General features: G+C 51.4%; 1 protein-coding gene across 1 annotated transcript; it reads left to right on the forward strand.

The window, feature by feature from the left end:
* Positions 1 to 13,800: 13,800 nt before the first annotated feature.
* Positions 13,801 to 19,562, forward strand: dnaaf6 (dynein axonemal assembly factor 6). The gene is made up of 4 exons (XM_042340662.1): positions 13,801 to 13,817; positions 13,959 to 14,055; positions 16,392 to 16,477; positions 19,304 to 19,562. Coding segments are annotated over exons 1-4 (315 nt in total). The 5' UTR covers positions 13,801 to 13,815; the 3' UTR covers positions 19,434 to 19,562.
* The last annotated feature ends 219 nt before the right edge of the window (positions 19,563 to 19,781 follow it).

Genomic DNA, 19,781 nt, shown 5'->3' on the forward strand with positions numbered 1-19,781 from the left:
AATTATTTATTTTTATGCTACCAATCATAGTCACCTTTATTCTCTCTTGTAAACCACTTTGCTCCAAGACATTATCCTACATAAAGGAGAAATGTAAGTTAAGTTGTTGTTTATCCCCCAAATTCCTCCTTTTATTGCATTTATTGTCCAGTGTTCTCAAGCCAGACACATTGCATTACAATTCACAAGTTTGCAAATCATTAAAAAATGGCATCCATTTGAAAGCAAGTAAGGGAGGCCAACAAGGTCACCCACCCCCACCCCCGACTGGGCACTCCCACTGCCCACAGCATTTTGTTCTGATTTACTCTCCACCTTTCCTGACATCAGGAATTCCAAAGTGATGCTTGGTTTGAATCGTTAGGGCAGTCCCGATGGTGCCGTGGTCCTATAGCTCAGTTAGAGCACTCGCTTTGCAAGTGAGAGACCTGAGTTCAATTCCAGGCAGAGGACCAAACCTTGGCAAGTTTCCTTACTCCACACAGAGCCTAATAATAATCCCTCCAAAACCAAAAACAATAATAAATTGGTCATTTTGAATCTACGACTGTTTGTGGGACATTGCTGTGCGCAATTGGCTGCCGCGTTCACCCCCAAATATACAGTCAATTCACTTTACAGTGTGTTCTGTGAAGCGCTTTGGGACGTCCTCCCAACGTGAAAAGCGCTATATCAAATGCAAGGATTATTATTATTATTATTATTAAAGCCTCAACTCACACAACATTAACAACAATAACGCCCTTTACGTGGGGTAGCGTCTCAGAGTGTTAAGACCTTGTTGGTTCAAATCCCAGTCAATGCTGAGTTTGCTGGGCTCAACCAGGGCTGCTGGGAAAGTTATATTGGCCCAGAGTTAGCCAGGGGAAACCAACTCCTGAGCCCTCTATAGCCACCCACCCTCTGGAACTCCATCGCGCAGGCCCTCCGTCTCGCCCCCTCCCTGCCACTTTCATGACCCACCTCAAGACCCTCCTCTTCGACCGTGCCTTCGATCTTGTGTGATGTGTTTTGTAGTGTCTGCTGTGTGGTGTGTGTTGTGTGGTGTGTGGTGTGTTTTGTCGAGTGTGTTATGTGGTGTGTTTTGTAGAGTGTGTTGTGTGGTGTGTTTTGTAGAGTGTGTTGTGTGGTGTGTTTTGTAAAGTGTGTTGTGTGGTGTGTTTTGTAGAGTGTGTGGTAATAATAATCCTTGCATTTGAAATAGAGCTGTTCACATTTTTGAGATGACTCAAAGCTCTTCACAGAATAGACTGTAAAGTGAATTGACTGTATATTTGTGGATAAAACACAATTTGTGCAGCCAATTGTGCACAGCAGTGTCCCACAAACAGTTGTGGATTGAAGTGACCAATTTATTATTGTTTTTTTTCTTGAGGGATTATTATCAGGCGTGTGGAGTAAGGAAACTTGCCCAAGGTTTTGCCCTCCTGGGAATCAAACCCAGGTCTCTCGCTTGTGAGGCAAGTGCTCTAACCACTGAGCTACAGAACTCCACCAGGACCAGGACCACCTTCCTCCACCTCCGCCTCTGACCATACCTTACCTCAAATGCAGCCAAAACTCCTCGTGCATGCATTTGTCACCTCCCGCCTGGATTACTCCCAACCCACTCCTCGCCGTCTCCCCAGCTCCACCATTCACAAGATCAGCTCATACTGACCCCAACCAAACTCCATCCCCACATCTCACCAGCTCTGGCCAAACGGAGCCACTTCAAGATCCTCACTTGTGTTCAAATCCCTTCACTCACTGCCACCTCCCGACCTCTCCAACCTCCTCACTCCCCAATCCGCCACCTGGTGCCTCCGCTCAACTAGCACTGGCTCCTGCTCGTCCCTCACACCCTTCCCCACCGTTGGAGGTCAATTCAAGATCCTCATCCTCACCTACAAGGCCATTCACAGCCTTACACCGTCCTACCTGTCCAACCTACTATCCCCTACTTTCCTGCCCGTACCCTCCATTCTTCTGGTTCAGGTCTGCTCACACCCCGCCCCAACCGTACTACCATCGGTGGTCGGGCCTTCAGCCTCTCAGCCTTGAGGCTCTCGAACTCCATCCCCCAGTGCCTTCGCCGCTTCCCCCCTTTCCTCCTTCAAGGCCGGTTTCAAGACCTTTCTCTTCAACCGTGCCTTCAGCTCCCCTCTCGACTCTCTACCCCCTCCTCACTGCCTCCCTTTCCTCCCCTCCTTGCTCCCTCCCTTCCTTCCCCTCACCCTGACCATTTCCCCCCTGCTCAGATCCCGACCCAACAGTCCAGCGCCTTGGGACGTCCTCCCGACGTGAAAGGTGCTCTATAAATGCAATCTTGTTGTTGTTGTTGTTGTTGTTTCAGCCACTACACCCCGAAACCCTGGAACACCCTTGTTCTAACTCTCCCATTTTCAAGTCCCGCCTGAAATTTTTCCTTTTCGACCGTGATTACAGCCACCTCCGCCCCCCCAAACCCACACACTCCCTGGCTTGGAGTCAGGCTCCACCACTGTTAAGCTCTGAGACACAGAGAGGCCAGAGGCAGAGCGAGAGAGAGAGAGAGAGCGCGAGGCCAGACCAGTGGCATTTGCTGGTGGGGAGAAAAGTAATACAAATAATTAGACAATTACTAAAAACACATTATTATTACCCAAAGAGTCTCAGGTCACTTACATCGTACACCGTGTACAGCAACCCCAGGGTCAGTGACAGCACAGGTTAGATGGATGTGTTAGCTAGGGAGGGGGATGTGTTACAACAACAACAAGATTACATTTGTATAGCGCCTTTCACGTCGGGAGGACGTCCCAAGACAGTGACAGCATTTCAGACCCGAGCTGGGATCAGGGGGAGAGGGGATGGGAAGGGGGGTGACCAATGCAGGGGGCTGTGATAGCCGGGGAGGGGGCTGTGATAGCTGGGGAGGGGGCTGTGTTAGCCGGGGAGGGGCAGTGGTAGCCGGGGAGGGGGCTGTGGTAGCCGGGGAGGGGGCTGTGGTAGCCGGGGAGAGGGCTGGGGTAGCCGGGGAGAGGGCTGGGGTAGCCGGGGAGGGGGCTGGGGTAGCCGGGGAGGGGCTGGGGTAGCCGGGGAGGGGCTGGGGTAGCCGGGGAGGGGCTGGGGTAGCCGGGGAGGGGGCTGGGGAAGCCGGGAGGGGGCTGGGGTAGCCGGGGAGGGGGCTGGGGTAGCCGGGGAGGGGCTGGGGTAGCCGGGGAGGGGGCTGGGGTAGCCGGGGAAGGGGCTGGGGTAGCCGGGAGGGGGCTGGGGTAGCCGGGAGGGGGCTGGGGTTGCCGGGGAGGGGGCTGGGGTAGCCGGGGAGGGGGCTGGGGTAGCCGGGGAGGGGGCTGGGGTAGCCGGGGAGGGGGCTGGGGTAGCCGGGGAGGGGGCTGGGGTAGCCGGGGAGGGGGCTGGGGTAGCCGGGGAGGGGGCTGGGGTAGCCGGGGGGGGCGGGTAGCCGGGGAGGGGGCTGGGGTAGCCGGGGAGGGGCTGGGGTAGCCGGGGAGGGGCTGGGGTAGCCGGGGAGGGGCTGGGGTAGCCGGGAGGGGGCTGGGGTAGCCGGGGAGGGGGCTGGGGCAGTGCACTACCCTTTGTTTGCAAACATAGCTGCAATGGATTAAGGTGGTACTGTAATAAACTGTTGCTGTTAATGTGACACTTGGTTGTGAACTCTGTATCCACCATTCACTGCAATCATTATAATGATTATTGTTGTTGTATTGTTTATCTCACAGACACCTCCCAATGTGACAGGAGCTCTGTATATGTACAGTGTATTGTATTATACTGAGTGAATGGAAGTCAAACAGGAAGCAAACTCTAAATACTGTGTGTGATATTTTACAGAGAATGTGAGTGTGAGGCTGGTGAGTGGCAGCAGTCCGTGTGCCGGGAGACTGGAGGTTTACCATGGAGCACAATGGGGCCCAGTGTACGGCTGTGGTTATTATGGTTATTATGCAGTGTGCAGCTAATGCTGTGGTTGTTTTTAGGTATGAAATACTATTCAAACAGAGAGTTGGAACAGAAGATGTGTTTCTGGGTGTGAGCAGGAAGGACGGTTCCACAGCCTGCTGTGAGGACATGGTGGTGAGTTGCTTATTATACACTGAGCTCTCGACAATCTCCTCAATCCTAGCCCTGGCGGCTGCTGTAACTTCCTTTATTCTCGGCTCCAGCCACCGCCACACAAGCCTTTTTTACTCCCTGTTGGTATTGCACAAGGCTGTTTGTCAGTTGGCTGGTGGTTGCTGGGATATCAGACAATATCACTGAGCAATAGGACATCAATAGTGACAGAGACCTCGGTGAAGAGGCCGAGTGAGGGGAGGGGCTGAGGGCAGGGTGGTCAGGGCTGAGATGATAGATTATAAAGTAGGGGGGGAAATTGTACATGTGTTTGTCATCATTTTCCAAAGCTGTCTATTGGGGAATTGTGCCCTTGGATTGGAGAATTGCAAATGTCACTCCATTATTTAAGAAGGGGGTGAGAGGGAAAACAGGTCACTGACAGCTTACTGTCAATTTTGTGGGGAAGTTACTGGAATGTCTCATCAGAGACAGAGTGACAGCACTTGGACAAGTATAAGCTAATCAAAGAGAGTCAGCATGGATATGTGAAGGGGTAGGTCATGTCTGACACATCTAATTGAATTTTTTGAGGAGGTCATTAACATGGTGTTTGAGAAAGTGCCTACTGGACTTCTAGAGGCATTTGATAAGGTTCCACACAAGAGATTATTATCAAAAATGAAAGTGCATGGAATTGGAGGTAACCTTGCAACATGGCTTGCTAATTGTTTGGAGAGGGAGAGGGTGAGTCGTGATTGGCGAGTCGTGACAAGTGACAACAACCGATTTAAAATAGTTAAATCGGGAGAAACAGAGGGGAGATGAGAAAAATCTTTTCACACAGCAAGTTGTTGGGATCTGGAATATATTGCCAGAAAGGCTGGTGGAAGCCGATTCGATAACAACTTTTAAGAGAGAAGCAGATAATTATTTGGGGAGGACAAGTTTGCAGAGCTATGGGGAGAGTACAGGGGAGTGGGGTTGATCAGAGCTATGGGGAGAGCACAGGGGTGTGGGGTTGATCAGGGCTGTGGGAGAGCACAGGGGAGTGGGGTTGATCAGGGCTATGGGGAGAGCACAGGGGAATGAGGTTGATCAGGGCTATGGGGAGAGCATGGGATTGTGGGGTTGATCAGTGCTATGGGGAGAGCACGGGGGAGGGGGTTGATTAGTGCTATGGGGAGAGTGAGCGGGGGAGTGGGGTTGATCAGGGCTATGGGAAGAAAGAGCTGGGGGAGTGGGGTTGATCAGGGCTATGGGGAGAGAGAGTGGGGGGAGTGGGGTTGATCAGGGCTATGGGGAGAGAGAGTGGGGGGAGTGGGGCTGATCAGGGCTATGGGGAGAGAGAGTGGGGGGAGTGGGGTTGATCAGGGCTATGGGAGAGAGAGTGGGGGGAGTGGGGTTGATCAGGGCTATGGGGAGAGAGAGTGGGGGGAGTGGGGTTGATCAGGGCTATGGGGAGAGTGAGCGGGGGAGTGTGGTTGAATTGGAAGCTCTTTCCAAAGAGCAGCACAGACACGATGGGCTGAATGGCCTCCTTCTGTGTCGAGCAATTCTATGATTCTATGATTCTATGAAGTGGTCTGTACCCATGGGTCTGTACTGGGACCTCAGCTTTTCATCATGTATATGTATATGTATAAATCATTTGAATGAAGGAATAGAGAATTTTACGGATGATACATTAGACTGCACAATTGTGCAGATGGGAGCAGGAAGTTACAAAGGGATTTAGACAGATTAAGTGAGTGGGCAAAACTGTGGCAGATGGCATTTCATGTGCGGAAGTGTGAGGTTATCCAAAAACACCAAAGCAGAATATTTTCTAAATGGAGTTTCACACTGGGGAAAGAGTTGCTGTGAGGAACTTGCACATTACTCTGTGAGTGGGCAAGTTGGTGACAGATGGAGTATAACATGGGGGAGTGTGAAGTTATTCACCTAGGTAGTAAAAATAGAAAAGCGGATTATTTTCTAGAGGGGAGAGACTAGATAGTGTTAGTGTTCAGAGGGATTTGGGTGTCCTTGTACACCAGTCACAAAAAGTTAGTTTGCAGCTACAGCAGCAACTAGTAAGGTTAATGCCTGTTTAATAACTGTTTTAATGACCCATCCACCTCATTATTATTTTATTATTATCAACCTCAGAGGAATCTCATTTTATTTTGTCTCAAGAGGACCAAAGAGACAACAGTACAAAGTGCTCCTGAGCCCCTGGCACTCAACTCTTTATCTTCATCTTCATCGATCTCTGTCTTCCTTGTGAAATCACAGCTCAGGAGTTTTCTCTTGATGTAGATTCCCGAACCTTCTCTTTACAACATCTTCAACACATCTTTTATTTACAGATAAGAATTAATCTGCCAGACACAAAGCTGAGTGATGTCACTCTTGATGTGAATGATCGGTTTCTTACTCTTCGCTCCCCACACTAGTAAGTGCTGAATACCATCTCTCTGGGTGGCTGACAACTAAAATCTGCATTATATAGTTTATACAGGAGAGCATCTCATGGAGATTGTCCATGGCCAGGCAGAGACAGAGACAGGGCATCGACAAACAGGAAGGGCTTCACGTGCAATCTGACGAAGGGCAAAGAGGGAGCAAGATGGAGGGATTGAGGCAGGGAGCTTCGGGGCGTAGTGACTAAAAGCACAGCTGCCAAAAGTGATGTGGAGGGACGTGCAGAAGGCCCAAACCAGCTGAATGTCGGGAATGGGTAGAGAAGTGGGGCATAAGCAGGTCGGAGCGGTCGGAAAGTGCCAGGGCACATAGTGGAAGCCTATAGCTCTGTGGTTGGAACAAGAGACCTGGGTTCAATTCCTGGGTTTCGCCCACAAAATATACAGTCAATTCACTTCACAGTCTATTCTGTGAAGCGCTTTGAGACGCCTTGAAGACGTGATTAGGTGCTGTATCAAATGCAAGGATTATTATTATTTATTATTATTATAGGCTGTGTGTAATTATGTGTGCAGTGTGTATTATTATGTGTGCCGTATTATTACACGTGTGCCGTGCGTATTATTACGTGTGCAGTGTGTATTATTATGTGTGCCGTATTATTACACGTGTGCCGTGTGTATTATTATGTGTGCTGTATGTATTATTACACGTGTGCCGTGTGTATTATTATGTGTGCCGTGTGTATTATTACGTGTGCCGTGTGTGTTATTACACGTGTGCTGTGTGTAGATTATTGATTAATTGGATTATATACAATTTACAGTTTAACTGTAACTTAGATTTTGCGCAAGTCAGATTAAAGTTTGGAGTCAATTGTTAGCAGTTGTGGGTTTGATGGTGAGGCAGTGTCTCTGGTAGAGAAGCTAAACAGTAGCACAGTAACTAGTGAGCGCTCGGCGAAGCCTGGGTCCAGATCGTGTATAAATGCGAGTTGTAGTAACACAGTAACTCAGATTTCAGAGGCCAGATTTGGCAATGGTTCTTACCCGAGTGAGAAGCCTCCAGCAGCACAGGTGGGTGCTGGCTGCCCTGCCAGCCCAAAGCCAGTGGGAGCCACTGTGGGAAGTGGGCCTGAGCCTTGGCCTGGGCCGGAACCTGGAGTGGAGAATGAGAACAGGTTGGCTGGGGCTGGAGCTGCCGAGGCTGTGGTGCTGGCAGCGGCTGCTTGCTGTGATGCCCCGAATCCAAAGCCTCCTTGTGATGTCCCGGGGTTGCTGCCGAAAGCAAACCCCGGGTTCCCCGCCGCAGGCTTCAAGGTTCCGAAAGAGAAGCCACTGGCGGCTCCAGGCGCACTCCCAAAATTAAAGCTCATCTTCAATCCTGTCCAAAAGAGAATTCACACGGTTTGTAAACTGCTTCCTCACCAAACGATCAACACAAAGCATTTGCTCTGACACCCACCCACACCCACACACCTAGATGGGGAGGGGGACAGTGAGCAAGCCAGGAAGGGGATGCACAGTCGGCATCTTCAACAGCCATTTCCTGCTGAAACATTGCACATCTCAGCAACACGTCTGCAGCAAATGAATCCTCACCAATACCCACAGCAATCAGAACCAGCATTTCAGTCTCTCCCTCACACTCTCTCTGTCCATCACACACCATGTCCTCTCTCCCTCTCCCACACACCATGTCCTCTCTCCCTCTCCCACACACCATGTCCTCTCTCTCTCTCTCCCACACACCATGTACTCTCTCTCTCTCTCTCACACACACCATGTCCTCTCTCTCTCTCTCTCTCTCTCCCACACACCATGTCCTCTCTCCCTCTCCCACACCATGTCCTCTCTCTCTCTCTCTCCCACACACCAGGTCCTCTCTCCCTCTCCCTCTCCCACACACCATGTCCTCTCTCTCTCTCTCCCCCACACACCATGTCCTCTCTCTCTCCCACACACCATGTCCTCTCTCTCCCTCTCCCACACACCATGTCCTCTCTCTCTCTCTCTCTCCCACACACCATGTCCTCTCTCTCCCTCTCCCACACACCATGTCCTCTCTCTCTCTCTCTCTCACACACACCATGTCCTCTCTCTCCCTCTCCCACACACCATGTCCTCTCTCTCTCTCTCCCCTACACACCATGTCCTCTCTCTCTCTCTCCCCCACACACCATGTCCTCTCTCTCTCCCACACACCATGTCCTCTCTCTCCCTCTCCCACACACCATGTCCTCTCTCTCTCTCCTCCACACACCATGTACTCTCTCTCTCTCTCCCACACACCATGTCCTCTCTCTCTCTCTCTCTCTCCCACACACCAGGTCCTCTCTCCCTCTCTCTCTCCTACACACCATGTCCTCTCTCTCCCTCTCCCACACACCATGTCCTCTCTCTCTCCCACACACCATGTCCTCTCTCTCCTTCTCCCACACACCATGTCCTCTCTCTCCCTCTCCCACACACCATGTCCTCTCTCTCTCTCCCTCTCCCACACACCATGTCCTCTCTCTCTCCCACACACCATGTCCTCTCTCTCTCCCTCTCCCACACACCATGTCCTCTCTCTCTCTCCCACACACCATGTCCTCTCTCTCTCCCTCTCCCACACACCATGTCCTCTCCCTCTCCCACACACCATGTCCTCTCTCTCTCCCTCTCCCACACACCATGTCCTCTCTCTCTCTCTCCCACACACCATGTCCTCTCTCTCTCTCCCCTACACACCATGTCCTCTCTCTCCTCTCCCACACACCATGTCCTCTCTCTCTCCACACACCATGTCCTCTCTCTCCTTCTCCCACACACCATGTCCTCTCTCTCTCTCTCCCTCTCCCACACACCATGTCCTCTCTCTCTCTCCTCTCCCACACACCATGTCCCTCTCTCTCTCCCACACACCATGTCCTCTCTCTCTCCCTCTCCCACACACCATGTCCTCTCTCTCCCTCTCCCACACACCATGTCCTCTCTCTCTCCCTCTCCCACACACCATGTCCTCTCCCTCTCCCACACACCATGTCCTCTCTCTCTCCCTCTCCCACACACCATGTCCTCTCTCTCTCTCTCCCACACACCATGTCCTTCTCTCCTCCCTCTCCCACACACCATGTCCTCTCCCCTCTCCACACACCATGTCCTCTCTCTCCCTCTCCCACACACCATGTCCTCTCTCTCTCTCCCACACACCATGTCCTCTCTCTCTCTCTCCCACACACCATGTCCTCTCTCTCTCTCTCCCACACACCATGTCCTCTCTCTCTCTCCTCCACACACCATGTACTCTCTCTCTCTCTCACACACACCATGTCCTCTCTCTCTCCCTCTCCCACACACCATGACTCTCTCTCTCTCCCACACACCCATGTACTCTCTCTCTCCTCTCCCACACACCATGTACTCTCTCTCTCTCCCACACACCATGTCCTCTCTCTCTCTCTCCCACACACCATGTCCTCTCTCTCTCCCTCTCCCACACACCATGTACTCTCTCTCTCTCCCACACACCATGTCCTCTCTCTCTCTCTCCCACACACCATGTTCCTCCCCCGCGCCCCCTCACCCCTCCCCCCTCCCCCCCCCGCGCCCCCCTCACCCTCAATTATTTATTTTTATGCTACCAATCATAGTCACCTTTATTCTCTCTTGTAAACCACTTTGCTCCAAGACATTATCCTACATAAAGGAGAAATGTAAGTTAAGTTGTTGTTTATCCCCCAAATTCCTCCTTTTATTGCATTTATTGTCCAGTGTTCTCAAGCCAGACACATTGCATTACAATTCACAAGTTTGCAAATCATTAAAAAATGGCATCCATTTGAAAGCAAGTAAGGGAGGCCAACAAGGTCACCCACCCCCACCCCCGACTGGGCACTCCCACTGCCCACAGCATTTTGTTCTGATTTACTCTCCACCTTTCCTGACATCAGGAATTCCAAAGTGATGCTTGGTTTGAATCGTTAGGGCAGTCCCGATGGTGCCGTGGTCCTATAGCTCAGTTAGAGCACTCGCTTTGCAAGTGAGAGACCTGAGTTCAATTCCAGGCAGAGGGCCAAACCTTGGGCAAGTTTCCTTACTCCACACAGAGCCTAATAATAATCCCTCCAAAACCAAAAACAATAATAAATTGGTCATTTTGAATCTACGACTGTTTGTGGGACATTGCTGTGCGCAATTGGCTGCCGCGTTCACCCCCAAATATACAGTCAATTCACTTTACAGTGTGTTCTGTGAAGCGCTTTGGGACGTCCTCCCAACGTGAAAAGCGCTATATCAAATGCAAGGATTATTATTATTATTATTATTAAAGCCTCAACTCACACAACATTAACAACAATAACGCCCTTTACGTGGGGTAGCGTCTCAGAGTGTTAAGACCTTGTTGGTTCAAATCCCAGTCAATGCTGAGTTTGCTGGGCTCAACCAGGGCTGCTGGGAAAGTTATATTGGCCCAGAGTTAGCCAGGGGAAACCAACTCCTGAGCCCTCTATAGCCACCCACCCTCTGGAACTCCATCGCGCAGGCCCTCCGTCTCGCCCCCTCCCTGCCACTTTCATGACCCACCTCAAGACCCTCCTCTTCGACCGTGCCTTCGATCTTGTGTGATGTGTTTTGTAGTGTCTGCTGTGTGGTGTGTGTTGTGTGGTGTGTGGTGTGTTTTGTCGAGTGTGTTATGTGGTGTGTTTTGTAGAGTGTGTTGTGTGGTGTGTTTTGTAGAGTGTGTTGTGTGGTGTGTTTTGTAAAGTGTGTTGTGTGGTGTGTTTTGTAGAGTGTGTGGTAATAATAATCCTTGCATTTGAAATAGAGCTGTTCACATTTTTGAGATGACTCAAAGCTCTTCACAGAATAGACTGTAAAGTGAATTGACTGTATATTTGTGGATAAAACACAATTTGTGCAGCCAATTGTGCACAGCAGTGTCCCACAAACAGTTGTGGATTGAAGTGACCAATTTATTATTGTTTTTTTTCTTGAGGGATTATTATCAGGCGTGTGGAGTAAGGAAACTTGCCCAAGGTTTTGCCCTCCTGGGAATCAAACCCAGGTCTCTCGCTTGTGAGGCAAGTGCTCTAACCACTGAGCTACAGAACTCCACCAGGACCAGGACCACCTTCCTCCACCTCCGCCTCTGACCATACCTTACCTCAAATGCAGCCAAAACTCCTCGTGCATGCATTTGTCACCTCCCGCCTGGATTACTCCCAACCCACTCCTCGCCGGTCTCCCCAGCTCCACCATTCACAAGATCAGCTCATACTGACCCCAACCAAACTCCATCCCCACATCTCACCAGCTCTGGCCAAACGGAGCCACTTCAAGATCCTCACTTGTGTTCAAATCCCTTCACTCACTGCCACCTCCCGACCTCTCCAACCTCCTCACTCCCCAATCCGCCACCTGGTGCCTCCGCTCAACTAGCACTGGCTCCTGCTCGTCCCTCACACCCTTCCCCACCGTTGGAGGTCAATTCAAGATCCTCATCCTCACCTACAAGGCCATTCACAGCCTTACACCGTCCTACCTGTCCAACCTACTATCCCCCTACTTTCCTGCCCGTACCCTCCATTCTTCTGGTTCAGGTCTGCTCACACCCCCGCCCCAACCGTACTACCATCGGTGGTCGGGCCTTCAGCCTCTCAGCCTTGAGGCTCTCGAACTCCATCCCCCAGTGCCTTCGCCGCTTCCCCCCTTTCCTCCTTCAAGGCCGGTTTCAAGACCTTTCTCTTCAACCGTGCCTTCAGCTCCCCTCTCGACTCTCTACCCCCTCCTCACTGCCTCCCTTTCCTCCCCTCCTTGCTCCCTCCCTTCCTTCCCCTCACCCTGACCATTTCCCCCCTGCTCAGATCCCGACCCAACAGTCCAGCGCCTTGGGACGTCCTCCCGACGTGAAAGGTGCTCTATAAATGCAATCTTGTTGTTGTTGTTGTTGTTGTTTCAGCCACTACACCCCGAAACCCTGGAACACCCTTGTTCTAACTCTCCCATTTTCAAGTCCCGCCTGAAATTTTTCCTTTTCGACCGTGATTACAGCCACCTCCGCCCCCCCAAACCCACACACTCCCTGGCTTGGAGTCAGGCTCCACCACTGTTAAGCTCTGAGACACAGAGAGGCCAGAGGCAGAGCGAGAGAGAGAGAGAGAGCGCGAGGCCAGACCAGTGGCATTTGCTGGTGGGGAGAAAAGTAATACAAATAATTAGACAATTACTAAAAACACATTATTATTACCCAAAGAGTCTCAGGTCACTTACATCGTACACCGTGTACAGCAACCCCAGGGTCAGTGACAGCACAGGTTAGATGGATGTGTTAGCTAGGGAGGGGGATGTGTTACAACAACAACAAGATTACATTTGTATAGCGCCTTTCACGTCGGGAGGACGTCCCAAGACAGTGACAGCATTTCAGACCCGAGCTGGGATCAGGGGGAGAGGGGATGGGAAGGGGGGTGACCAATGCAGGGGGCTGTGATAGCCGGGGAGGGGGCTGTGATAGCTGGGGAGGGGGCTGTGTTAGCCGGGGAGGGGGCAGTGGTAGCCGGGGAGGGGGCTGTGGTAGCCGGGGAGGGGGCTGTGGTAGCCGGGGAGAGGGCTGGGGTAGCCGGGGAGAGGGCTGGGGTAGCCGGGGAGGGGGCTGGGGTAGCCGGGGAGGGGGCTGGGGTAGCCGGGGAGGGGGCTGGGGTAGCCGGGGAGGGGCTGGGGTAGCCGGGGAGGGGGCTGGGGAAGCCGGGGAGGGGGCTGGGGTAGCCGGGAGGGGGCTGGGGTAGCCGGGGAGGGGGCTGGGGTAGCCGGGGAGGGGGCTGGGGTAGCCGGGGAGGGGGCTGGGGTAGCCGGGGAGGGGGCTGGGGTAGCCGGGGAGGGGGCTGGGGTTGCCGGGGAGGGGGCTGGGGTAGCCGGGGAGGGGGCTGGGGTAGCCGGGGAGGGGGCTGGGGTAGCCGGGGAGGGGGCTGGGGTAGCCGGGGAGGGGCTGGGGTAGCCGGGGAGGGGGCTGGGGTAGCCGGGGAGGGGGCTGGGGTAGCCGGGGAGGGGGCTGGGGTAGCCGGGGAGGGGGCTGGGGTAGCCGGGGAGGGGGCTGGGGTAGCCGGGGAGGGGGCTGGGGCAGTGCACTACCCTTTGTTTGCAAACATAGCTGCAATGGATTAAGGTGGTACTGTAATAAACTGTTGCTGTTAATGTGACACTTGGTTGTGAACTCTGTATCCACCATTCACTGCAATCATTATAATGATTATTGTTGTTGTATTGTTTATCTCACAGACACCTCCCAATGTGACAGGAGCTCTGTATATGTACAGTGTATTGTATTATACTGAGTGAATGGAAGTCAAACAGGAAGCAAACTCTAAATACTGTGTGTGATATTTTACAGAGAATGTGAGTGTGAGGCTGGTGAGTGGCAGCAGTCCGTGTGCCGGGAGACTGGAGGTTTACCATGGAGCACAATGGGGCCCAGTGTACGGCTGTGGTTATTATGGTTATTATGCAGTGTGCAGCTAATGCTGTGGTTGTTTTTAGGTATGAAATACTATTCAAACAGAGAGTTGGAACAGAAGATGTGTTTCTGGGTGTGAGCAGGAAGGACGGTTCCACAGCCTGCTGTGAGGACATGGTGGTGAGTTGCTTATTATACACTGAGCTCTCGACAATCTCCTCAATCCTAGCCCTGGCGGCTGCTGTAACTTCCTTTATTCTCGGCTCCAGCCACCGCCACACAAGCCTTTTTTACTCCCTGTTGGTATTGCACAAGGCTGTTTGTCAGTTGGCTGGTGGTTGCTGGGATATCAGACAATATCACTGAGCAATAGGACATCAATAGTGACAGAGACCTCGGTGAAGAGGCCGAGTGAGGGGAGGGGCTGAGGGCAGGGTGGTCAGGGCTGAGATGATAGATTATAAAGTAGGGGGGGAAATTGTACATGTGTTTGTCATCATTTTCCAAAGCTGTCTATTGGGGAATTGTGCCCTTGGATTGGAGAATTGCAAATGTCACTCCATTATTTAAGAAGGGGGTGAGAGGGAAAACAGGTCACTGACAGCTTACTGTCAATTTTGTGGGGAAGTTACTGGAATGTCTCATCAGAGACAGAGTGACAGCACTTGGACAAGTATAAGCTAATCAAAGAGAGTCAGCATGGATATGTGAAGGGGTAGGTCATGTCTGACACATCTAATTGAATTTTTTGAGGAGGTCATTAACATGGTGTTTGAGAAAGTGCCTACATGGACTTCTAGAGGCATTTGATAAGGTTCCACACAAGAGATTATTATCAAAAATGAAAGTGCATGGAATTGGAGGTAACCTTGCAACATGGCTTGCTAATTGTTTGGGAGAGGGAGAGGGTGAGTCGTGATTGGCGAGTCGTGACAAGTGACAACAACCGATTTAAAATAGTTAAATCGGGAGAAACAGAGGGGAGATGAGAAAAATCTTTTCACACAGCAAGTTGTTGGGATCTGGAATATATTGCCAGAAAGGCTGGTGGAAGCCGATTCGATAACAACTTTTAAGAGAGAAGCAGATAATTATTTGGGGAGGACAAGTTTGCAGAGCTATGGGGAGAGTACAGGGGAGTGGGGTTGATCAGAGCTATGGGGAGAGCACAGGGGTGTGGGGTTGATCAGGGCTGTGGGGAGAGCACAGGGGAGTGGGGTTGATCAGGGCTATGGGGAGAGCACAGGGGAGTGGGGTTGATCAGGGCTATGGGGAGAGCACAGGGGAGTGGGGTTGATCAGGGCTATGGGGAGAGCACAGGGGAGTGGGGTTGATCAGGGCTATGGGGAGAGTGAGCGGGGGAGTGGGGTTGATCAGGGCTATGGGAAGAAAGAGCTGGGGGAGTGGGGTTGATCAGGGCTATGGGGAGAGAGAGTGGGGGGAGTGGGGTTGATCAGGGCTATGGGGAGAGAGAGTGGGGGGAGTGGGGCTGATCAGGGCTATGGGGAGAGAGAGTGGGGGGAGTGGGGTTGATCAGGGCTATGGGGAGAGAGAGTGGGGGGAGTGGGGTTGATCAGGGCTATGGGGAGAGAGAGTGGGGGGAGTGGGGTTGATCAGGGCTATGGGGAGAGTGAGCGGGGGAGTGTGGTTGAATTGGAAGCTCTTTCCAAAGAGCAGCACAGACACGATGGGCTGAATGGCCTCCTTCTGTGTCGAGCAATTCTATGATTCTATGATTCTATGAAGTGGTCTGTACCCATGGGTCTGTACTGGGACCTCAGCTTTTCATCATGTATATGTATATGTATAAATCATTTGAATGAAGGAATAGAGAATTTTACGGATGATACATTAGACTGCACAATTGTGCAGATGGGAGCAGGAAGTTACAAAGGGATTTAGACAGATTAAGTGAGTGGGCAAAACTGTGGCAGATGGCATTTCATGTGCGGAAGTGTGAGGTTATCCAAAAACACCAAAGCAGAATATTTTCTAAATGGAGTTTCACACTGGGGAAAGAGTTGCTGTGAGGAACTTGCACATTACTCTGTGAGTGGGCAAGTTGGTGACAGATGGAGTATAACATGGGGGAGTGTGAAGTTATTCACCTAGGTAGTAAAAATAGAAAAGCGGATTATTTTCTAGAGGGGGAGAGACTAGATAGTGTTAGTGTTCAGAGGGATTTGGGTGTCCTTGTACACCAGTCACAAAAAGTTAGTTTGCAGCTACAGCAGCAACTAGTAAGGTTAATGCCTGTTTAATAACTGTTTTAATGACCCATCCACCTCATTATTATTTTATTATTATCAACCTCAGAGGAATCTCATTTTATTTTGTCTCAAGAGGACCAAAGAGACAACAGTACAAAGTGCTCCTGAGCCCCTGGCACTCAACTCTTTATCTTCATCTTCATCGATCTCTGTCTTCCTTGTGAAATCACAGCTCAGGAGTTTTCTCTTGATGTAGATTCCCGAACCTTCTCTTTACAACATCTTCAACACATCTTTTATTTACAGATAAGAATTAATCTGCCAGACACAAAGCTGAGTGATGTCACTCTTGATGTGAATGATCGGTTTCTTACTCTTCGCTCCCCACACTAGTAAGTGCTGAATACCATCTCTCTGGGTGGCTGACAACTAAAATCTGCATTATATAGTTTATACAGGAGAGCATCTCATGGAGATTGTCCATGGCCAGGCAGAGACAGAGACAGGGCATCGACAAACAGGAAGGGCTTCACGTGCAATCTGACGAAGGGCAAAGAGGGAGCAAGATGGAGGGATTGAGGCAGGGAGCTTCGGGGCGTAGTGACTAAAAGCACAGCTGCCAAAAGTGATGTGGAGGGACGTGCAGAAGGCCCAAACCAGCTGAATGTCGGGAATGGGTAGAGAAGTGGGGCATAAGCAGGTCGGAGCGGTCGGAAAGTGCCAGGGCACATAGTGGAAGCCTATAGCTCTGTGGTTGGAACAAGAGACCTGGGTTCAATTCCTGGGTTTCGCCCACAAAATATACAGTCAATTCACTTCACAGTCTATTCTGTGAAGCGCTTTGAGACGCCTTGAAGACGTGATTAGGTGCTGTATCAAATGCAAGGATTATTATTATTTATTATTATTATAGGCTGTGTGTACCTGAGTGTGAGGATCTTAAAATTGATGCATTCTGTAATCAGTGAAGCCGGGCAAGGACTGGGGTGATGTAGGTGTGGAGTTTGGTTCAGATGAGGATATGGTTGCCGGAGCTTCGGATCAATTGGATTTTGTGAATGCTGGAGCTGCAGAGACTTTAGGAAGGACAATTTGTGCCAGATATTGGGGATTGAATCAGACACTTAGATTCCACACAGGTAAATCTGAGGGCTAGGCCGGGAGGTTAAGGAGGTCGGAGCCGCAGGTGAGAAGACATTGATGGGAGGCAAGGAGGGTGGCTTCTGACTTGTCAACATTCAGCTGCAGAAGGTTGGTGCTTATCCAAGAGAACAGCACGTCAGCGGACCTGGGGTTGCAGCTGGAGGAGGAGAGGAGATTTGGGTGTCGTCTTTCTACATGTGGAAGTTATCGCAGTGTCTGCAGATGACATCACTGAGAGGGAACAAGTAAATGAGGAAGAGGAGGGTCCAAGGACAAAGCCCTGGGTTACAGGTGCAGGCCGGGGGCGGGAGGAGAAACTGTTTGTGGAGATGACGTGATGGCAGTGGGTCAAGTAAGACTTGAATCATGAGAGAGCACGGAGGTGGACGAGGGAGGAGAGGATGGAATGGTCAAAGGCTGCGGGGAGGTCCAGGAAGAAGACAAAGCTCTGGTCGCAGAGAGAGAGAGAAAGAGAGAGGAGACGGTGTTTGTGATGTTGACAAGCATTGTCTCTGTTCTGTGGTCTGGGTGGAACCAGACTGGAGGGGCTTGAAGAGGGAGTGGAGGGGCTTGAGGAGGGAGTGGAGGGGCTTGAGGAGGGAGTGGAGGGGCTTGAGGAGGGAGTGGAAGGGCTTGAGGAGGGAGTGGAGGGGCTTGAGGAGGGAGTGGAGGGGCTTGAGGAGGGAGTAGAGGGACTTGAGGAGGGAGTGGAGGGACTTGAGGGTGTGGAGCGGCTTGAGGAGGGAGTGGAGGGGCTTGAGGAGGGAGTGGAGGGACTTAAGGGAGTGGAGGGGCTTGAGGAGGGAGTGGAGGGACTTGAGGGAGTGGAGGGGCTTGAGGAGGGAGTGGAGGGGCTTGAGGAGGGAGTGGAGGGGCTTGAGGAGGGAGTGGGGGGACTTGAGGAGGGAGTGGAGGGGCTTGAGGAGGGAATGGAGGGGCTTGAGGAGGGAGTGGAGGGACTTGAGGAGGGAATGGAGGGGCTTGAGGAGGGTGTGGAGGGGCTTGAGGAGGGTGTGGAGGGGCTTGAGGAGGGAGTGGTTGGCTACAACATGTTCCATGACTTTCAAAATGCCGATAAGGTTGAGGTGAGTTAGTAGTTTGTGAATTTGAAGGATTGAGGGTGGGTTATTGAGGCAGAGATATTGACAGTGATTTTGAGGGGAATGGAGACTGTGCTTGAGGAGAGGAACTGATGGGGGTGAAAGTCTGCCTCATATCAACAGACTTCTTCCTACATGGCCTCCTGTTATCTGGGTTGATTGTGTACACAGTAGGGATAGCCTCCTCGGGTTACTGAACTGAACTCCTGCAGCCAGGGGTTGAGCTGGCTTCACAGTCATGTGCTTCTGGTGGGATGCCAGAATGAGTGACTGTCAGTCTTCGTCTGGTCACTGAGCTCGGGGTGTTTACTGCTCCAGGTGCTGCTCGTGACTTGAAAGAGCAGAACACTGGTCAGTAATTCTTCACTCAGCTGCAAAGGGAAGTTTGCCAGACAGTGATCTTAATGATTTTCTATGTGGTTTTAGTTGGTTAAATTCCAGCAGTTACCCCCATAGCTTTGCTTCTTGGTAACTAATTCTCCCTCAAGGAATTTCCCTCAGGGAGAACCATGAATTCAGTCGTGATCTCATAGAATGGTGCACACACTCAAGGGGCTGAATGGCCTCCACCTGCTTCTATATTCCAGACATGGAGAGGTTTCAGTGTTTGTGGTTTTGGAGGTTGGGAGGGAAGCCTGGCAATGGGTTTTCACTTGTCCAGCTGTGACCACAACAAACTGGGGAGACATGAATAGCAAATGACTGAGAATAGATAGAATAAATAATACAGAAGTAAGAGTCCCTGCATTTGATATAACGCCTTTCACGTCGGGAAGATTCTGAAATCGCTTCAAAGGATTTATTGTAAAGTTTATTGCCCGTGTACGCGAATGCGGCAGCCCAAACAGTCGTGTCCAACAGTGTCCCATGGGCGGGCATGGTACGAGTATGGGACACGACACTGCGTGAGCAGCGTTATACAAATGCAAGTTGTTGTTGGGTGTGTAAGTATCTTCCTGTATTTCTGTCCCACAGTAAGCTGGGCCTGCACCTGCCACACGCAGTGGACAGTAAGAACGGAAAAGCTCAACTGATCTCTAGCACCAGCTTGCTGGAGGTCACCTTAACTATGAAGAGAGAACTGGACTTCGTCAACTTTGCATAAGAAATAGACATGGAGTCACTGTGGCCCCGACCCTAAGTGAATACGATTCACCCAATTTGTGGGTGGGGAGAGATGGAGTTTGGCATTAAACATTAAACAGATAATCAGACTGACAAATGGTCTGTTCTCCCCTCATTACCCCTGATCAGTGAGTCCATGGGCATCTCAATGGACAGCCTCACACAGCGGGTCCCTGACTGCCAGATGGTCCTTATGGGAGACTGGAACACGTCAAAACCAGAACGTCAAAGATGGAGCCAGACCCCTTGACAGCGCTGCTCTCTTCTCCTTTTCCCAGCTCCCCATATCCGTGGCCTGGGTGTGGAGAGCAGAATAGAACAGCATTGA

Source organism: Callorhinchus milii, unplaced genomic scaffold, assembly GCF_018977255.1.
Source record: "Callorhinchus milii isolate IMCB2004 unplaced genomic scaffold, IMCB_Cmil_1.0 Scaffold15, whole genome shotgun sequence".
Classification (NCBI taxonomy): domain Eukaryota; kingdom Metazoa; phylum Chordata; class Chondrichthyes; order Chimaeriformes; family Callorhinchidae; genus Callorhinchus; species Callorhinchus milii.

What these genes read in the sequence shown, in the direction of transcription:
- dnaaf6 (XM_042340662.1), top strand. An exon ending in CCTGCTGTGAGGACATGGTG is followed by an intron (nt 14,056 to 16,391) that starts GTGAGTTGCTTA and finishes TTTTATTTACAG; the next exon opens with ATAAGAATTAATCTGCCAGA. An exon ending in ACTCTTCGCTCCCCACACTA is followed by an intron (nt 16,478 to 19,303) that starts GTAAGTGCTGAA and finishes TCTGTCCCACAG; the next exon opens with TAAGCTGGGCCTGCACCTGC.